The sequence below is a fragment of the Cyclopterus lumpus genome, chromosome 1 (genome assembly GCF_009769545.1).
Source record: "Cyclopterus lumpus isolate fCycLum1 chromosome 1, fCycLum1.pri, whole genome shotgun sequence".
In the NCBI taxonomy this organism is placed as follows: domain Eukaryota; kingdom Metazoa; phylum Chordata; class Actinopteri; order Perciformes; family Cyclopteridae; genus Cyclopterus; species Cyclopterus lumpus.
This window is the reverse complement of record NC_046966.1, coordinates 12183053-12189765: the sequence shown is the minus strand read 5'-3', so window position 1 is coordinate 12189765 and position 6713 is coordinate 12183053. Positions and strand designations below refer to the sequence as shown.

The 6713-nt window shown below is 41.0% G+C and overlaps 1 protein-coding gene across 1 annotated transcript; it reads right to left on the bottom strand.

Moving 5' to 3' along the window:
• Positions 1 to 3243: 3243 nt before the first annotated feature.
• Positions 3244 to 6413, bottom strand: adra2c (adrenoceptor alpha 2C). Its single transcript, XM_034539920.1, has one exon. It carries the CDS (start codon positions 6055 to 6057, stop codon positions 4705 to 4707), a length of 1353 nt encoding a protein of 450 aa, XP_034395811.1. The 5' UTR covers positions 6058 to 6413; the 3' UTR covers positions 3244 to 4704.
• Positions 6414 to 6713: the final 300 nt, after the last annotated feature.

Below are 6713 nucleotides of genomic sequence, written 5' to 3'. Positions count from 1 at the left end.
AGGATATACCGATATGAAAAATGAATGTACGGTGTTGTGATTCTTGCACCAAACTTAATTGGTATGTATCTTCTCACCTGAGATTGAAGAGTGAAACGATATATTACAAAATGTGGAACTATTCCTTTAATGCTTGTATTTTATTGCATTAATTGGCTAATATACGTGTGTGTTGTGTTTATTGTGTTTATTTAGCCTTCTGTGTAAAATAGTGTTTCTCATGTTGCTGCATCGCAACATTTTGATCCATAACACTGATCAATTTGAAAGTTTCTGCAAAAAGAAAATGAGGAGTCACAGGTAGAGGAGATCAGATAAGTAGGCTGAGAAAAGGTCAAGTTCAAACTGTACAGAATGTGTGATGAAAGATGATGGGGAATAAAAAGTGGGAAAAAGAGAGGATAGATGTTGGCAGAGTGACATTGTCAATCAAATGTCCATGGATTCATAAGACCACAAATACTCCCAAAAATGAAAATGACCTCAAGTCCCCCAGAAGACTGTATGTGAAGGCTGATTCAAACTTTAGCATCATGTCTCAGGGAATTCATCAGCTATATACCTATCATGGGTATTTGACAGCAACATACTGCACAAATATGAAATACTTTCCAATCTGACCTGTCTTGATTTGACACTTCCGCACACTGAGCACTCTGAAATGAGTTATGACATGTGTAACGGAGGCAGAGAAGATTGCAACATGGTTCAGGACTTAAACATTTATGGAATGGTGCTGCAAAGCTGAGTTCATTAATATATTTCACATTTAAAAATGTTTTTGTTTAAGGGATAGTAATGCTCTTATGATCTCAGGTAAAGAAGTTAAATTAGATTAATATATATATATATATATATATATATATATATATATATATATATATATATATATATATATATACACTACCGTTCAGAAGTTTGGGGTCACCCAGACAATTCCGTGTTTTCCATTAAAACTCACACTTTTAATTCTAAAATGAGTTGAAAAATGAATAGAAAATATAGTCAAGTCATTGACAAGATTAGAAATAATGATTTTTATTTGAAATATTAATTTTGTTCTTCATATTTTGCTTTCATCAAAGAATGCTCCATTTGCAGCAGTTTTATAGCTTCTCTCACTAGCATAACTGTTTTCAGCTGTGCTAACATAATTGCACAATGGTTTTCAAGGGTTTTCTAATCATCCATTAGTCTTCTAAGAACACAATGTACCATTAAAACACTGGAGTGATAGTTGCTGGAAATGGTCCTCTATACACATATGTAGATATTTCATTAAAAACCAGACATTTCCACCTAGAATAGTCATTTACCACATTAACAATGTATAGAGTGTATTTCTGATTATTATCTTCATTGAAAGAAACTTTAAAAAAATAAAAAAATAAGGACATTTCTAAGTGACCCTAAACTTTTATGTAGCTCTCCTTCCTTGCCCCTTAAGCCCTGCAGGAGCATCTTCAAAGACCTGAGGTAAAAGGGTACATGAGGTGCATTTCCATCTGTGCATCTTCCAGGTCGTCCGGTGGGTTCTGCTCCAGATCTGTAGCACAGGAGCAAACAACCAGCTGTGTGAGGATGTGACCCGCTGACACAGCAAGCCATAAACACTCACTGTTCACACATAGGAACGGCAACAATGACCCAATCCACTCTGCTTCGTCATGAAGACGACTCCAGTCAGCTTTCAGGGGGTAAATAAATAAGTGTGAAGCAAGCAGAGAGAGGAGGGATGCAGTGGAAACGACTCTCGCCCAAATCTGACCTCTGATTGGATTGCAGGGTCTCTGGTGAGCTGTGTTTCACTGCACACACATAAATACATATTTACTTACAGAACATATCAGTAAAAGCTGAGGCAGTGAACCCCCTCTTGCTCATACCTGGTGCGTTAACTGTTGGTGACTTTTCTGTATTGTTTCAGTTCTCCAGTGAGTCTTGTTGACACTTGTTGAAGGTGCAGAAGTTGCAGGATGAATGCATAAATGAAACTGGGGCCGGGTATTTCATTTGACCACGCAGTTTGTTCTTAACCATTACACTTTGTGAAAGCCCAACTACACAGGGTGCAAATAAAGTGGGGTCTGTACACAAGGCAGTTACATCTCAAGATAATATGTACACCTAGGATTGGCTACAGGGTATCAGACAGTGGGAGAGAGAATTGTATCTGAACAGGAGAACATAGTTTCTACGCTATAGCTTCTAAGTCTGGGCAGACAATTCAAGATTGTTATGTGATGTGAATGAAATGCGCAGGGAGAGCAAACATCATACAGAAGCTTCATAAGTCTTTGTTTTGATTGTGATTTTGACTTTGATCACATTAGTGTGTACACTGTAAAGTCTCATTTTTGTCAGCCTTATTTTCAGTTTTGAATCTCACTTACTCAAGTGTTTTTTTTTAAAGTCCCTTAATAATATGAAGTATAAATCCTAAGATCCATAGAATACAATATAAGTTATTTTTATTTAGACAATAAGTTAAAATAGTGAATGTTGGGGATAACAACCAGTACATGTTTTCTATTTTATTCTAGGATCTTAAAATGTATTAATTGTTCTGAGGATGTGTTATCAATATTTCATGGTGTAATTCAGCCCTAGCCTTGTAATATGAGCTCAAGTTTTTCATAACCACCCTCCATTTCCCAAATGTGTTCATTTGAATGGACTTTAAACTGCATCTTATTTAACACTATTGATTACAGTGGATATTGTGGTTTACAGTATGTAATTACCACTTAAAAGTGCAAAGTGCTGTCCATGTGGAACAACTGTTCTGATTGGTTGTTGCAGGCTTAGGTGCCACATGAATTTGAAGCCTGACAAATACCTGTGAACGGAAAATTGCAGCTTTGATAGTTTTCGAAAGTTTGTGAATTCAACACATGAGTTCAGTCTCCCACCCACTGGTCTTTCAGGTTTGTAACATGCAACAATTAAAATCTCATCATCAACCCATAACCTTGTATATTTTCATGCACATATTTCCAGGGGTGAATGTTGTTTATGTAATTTCCCTTTTTATCATATTCTTTGATTAAAAAGTGTGCGTCTGAACAACAGCAGCTTACAGTGTCATGAATAAACAACAGTGGCACAACCGTCAAGTGTATGTGTGTGTGTGTGTGTGTGTGTGTGTGTGTGTGTGTGTGTGTGTGTGTGTGTGTGTGTGTGTGTGTGTGTGTGTGTGTAAAGCAATGAAGAATGCAGTCATGCAAACTTGCAATTTTCAAATGACAGTTGAAGTAATCTCTTTATTTGATCTCTTAAATCTGCTCAAAGCAGAAGGAAGTAAACACTGGCTCTTTTAGAAAACAGAGGTTGGTGTAACATGAAAATCTGTCAAAGCGTTGTTCATTATACAAACAATAATTTTTTAGCATATTGATACATGTGTGATTATGAGGCACCACACAATAATACTCTACTATCTTCAACAATTTACAAATGTAAAAAGCATTAGCCCTTCTGGCTATAAATATTTGAAATTTAAAGATTAAATACAGATGGTATAAGCCATTTTATGTCTTTGCGTGTTTCATATGTGTGTGAGCAGGGTGGTTTTTGCTCTTTACTGTGGCTAAGTGCTTTTTGTGGCTGTAAGTGGGAGAAAAGACGTGTGACAGAAATGGTGGAGAATAGAAAGACACTAGACCAGTAAGAATAAGACCTTAGAGAATACAGGCTTGCAGGCAGGCAGACAGACTCATAATCACAGCAGACAATCACTCACTTACTGGCAAACGGGATGAGATGCAATAAGCTCTCCAGCTCACTTTCTTGCCACATCATTTTACTGTTGTACATTCATTCTCTTCCATGCACACACACACACACACACACACACACACACACACACACACACACACACACACACACACACACACACACAGTGAATGATTCAGTGGGTGGCCATGTGCCTCAGCAGTACCTCTCTACTTCTCAGAGGGGTCCATGGGGTACTGTACATGCTACTGTATCCAGACTGAGTCCAAGCCACATGTACAAGTTCACACAAAACACAGGTCCTGATATAAAGTTCCCACTGTAGTGCCCAGTTCAGACACTTTTGAGCCCCACACAGGACACTGATGCAGAAATATGACTTCATAGTTTTTGTAGGATGAGTCTTTTTTTTGTTTTAAGTGAAACTGTTTTGCTACTGAAACAGTAAGCAAGGAGCCCCTTCGTCCCATTGGTCCTCATATTGAGACTGTGACGTAATAGAAAGGTAGAGAAAAACGGAGTAAGAGACAGAGAGAGAGGATAGATTCTGCTAATGTCACAAGCAACGGTTGTGTGCCGATTGTAAAGGCCTTTCGTAATTATGTTCAGTGAATGAGGTCACATTTGAAATCAAGTGTCTCTGAAAACCCTTCCCTTCCTCTGCAGTTTTTCCATGTGCAGCCGCTGTGGCGTGCATGCATCACAGTAACGGCTCTCAGTCAGTTTATTGTATTTCAGTGAAAGTCAATGAGGAGGGGGAAATAAGCCATAGCCCAAATCAGAGTCCAACAGCTGCCTGAATTGCCTCCTCTTTGAATAAAAACTTGCACTTTAAACCCCTTTTTTTCTGCAACCCTTCATTTGTAGTGCAATCCCTGAACGTAAAGGTGTGAAAGCCTCCCAGGCCGGCATTTCATTTTACAGCTTAGAGCAGTTAAAAATGTACAACCCCATCCATGCAGGTAGCATTCAGAAAGAGCGTTTCCATGACTTTAAAAGGATCTTCTGGAAGGCTCTGCGGAAATCCTGGTTAAAGATGGTGTAGATGACTGGGTTTAGTGAGCTGTTACAGTAACCGATCCAGAAAAAGAATTTGAACAGCGTATCAGGGATCTGACACGGCTCCCGGCAGATCCCATACAGGCTGTATGAGAAGAAGAATGGGAACCAGCACAAAACGAAGACCCCCATGACAACGGCGAGGACGAAGGTGAATCGCTTCTCCCGAGCGGCGGAGACTTTGTTCCTATTGACGGTGCTCCGCCGTTTGCGGCGAGATGAGAACAGCTCCATAGACTTGGAACTGGCACGCGACTTCCTGCTGGAGTATTTCGAGGCGGAGCTGCTTTTCCGGCTGGACTTCCTGTCTTTTCTGTCGTCGCGGTGATGTTTGGAGGAAATGGAACTTTTCTTAGGTTTCTCGTCTGACGAGCTGCTGTCTTCAAAGTCGTCCTCGTGGTCGGTCGGTGGATGTTTGGGCTCGTTTGGTAGAGGGCATCGAACTGCCTGCTCCTGGCAGTGTCCGTTCCCACGTTCCTGGTCTTTCATGCTCCCGTCCCTGCTGGACTTCAATGACCCTCCTCTGCCTGGTTCGGCTTGGTCCATCCCATTCTCCAGGGGCGAGTCCACATCCCTCTTCTTCTCTGACATTGTCCTGGTCCTGGTCTTTGCCACTTGGTAGATGCGAATATAGACCAAGATCATGATGACACAGGGGGCAAAGAATGAGCCAATGCTGGAGTAGAGGATGTACCAGGTCTCATCATTCAGGATACACTGAGGACTGTCCTCATTGCTGCTCCTGTCCATTGTTATCAGCGGTGGGAAGGAGATGACGGCTGAGATCAGCCACACCACCACAATCATCCCTTTAACTCTTTTAGGCGTTCTCTTTAAGTTATACTCTACTGCCTGTGTCACTGACCAGTACCTGTCCAGACTAATAGCACAGAGGTGAACAATAGAAGAGGTGCAGAATAAAACGTCCAGAGCCAGGTAGATGTCACACCAAATCTTTCCAAAAAACCAGTAGCCCATGAGTTCATTTGCCAGTGAAAAGGGCATGACCAGGGTGGCCACCAGTATGTCTGCACTGGCCAGGGAGACAAGAAAAAGATTCTGGGGTGGTTTCAGAGCTCTGCTCGTTAAAACGGCGATAACAACCAAGACGTTCCCGACTATTGTAAACAAAATCAGAAAGCTGACAAGTCCGGCCAGACCCCAGATGGCAAGCTGGGTGTACTTGCTCTGGGAGGTGAAATTAGAAGAGATTTTATCTGCATTTATCCCATCCTCCAGGGTAGAGCTATTCAAAAAATCCATTTTGAGTCTTTGTTTTAGTCAAGATATAATTCTTTTTTTTAAAATAGAATTTGCGGAAATAATCTATAGAAATATCCCATTAAGACCTCAGTGCATATTTCACTACAGAAATCTACTGCTAACGGTATTGTTCTTTTCTCCTCACCTGCGATCGTCCACCTCCTGCACGCAAGGCTCTCCTTTGGACAAAAAAAGAGGAAGAAAAGAGAGAGAAAGACAGAGAACGCACTATCTGTCTTTTAGGACCTTATTCCAAAAGCGTGCAGGATGCTCCGCAGCAGAATGTCCATAGTTGGAGAGCGGACTCCCTCCTCAACGCGTCCTCTCCCATCCCGACTGCGCCCGCATCTCTCCACCTCCGCGTCCCGGCTGTGTCCTGAGAGAGCTTTCTAACAACCCACGTGTCTCTTTTTTTTTTTTTTTTACATTAGAAAAAAAACTAGCAGGGACTTGCTTCGCAACGGAAAAGAGATAGAGACGACTATCGGAGTGAAATATTAAATTGTCAAACAGTGTTTATAGTTAATCTGTGTTTTTAGGAATATTGAATACGATCTGCTGAAGGAGCGCTTGTTTCAAGTGTGGCCAGTTTATCTGCATTGTCATATTTGTGGCGGACAACTGATCCGTGACTCTTTCCCTCCTTCCTGATTTGA

Excerpts from the sequence above, each read along its gene's own strand:
- adra2c (XM_034539920.1), bottom strand. The coding sequence starts at position 6,057 with ATGGATTTTTTGAATAGCTCTACCCTGGAGGATGGGATAAATGCAGAT.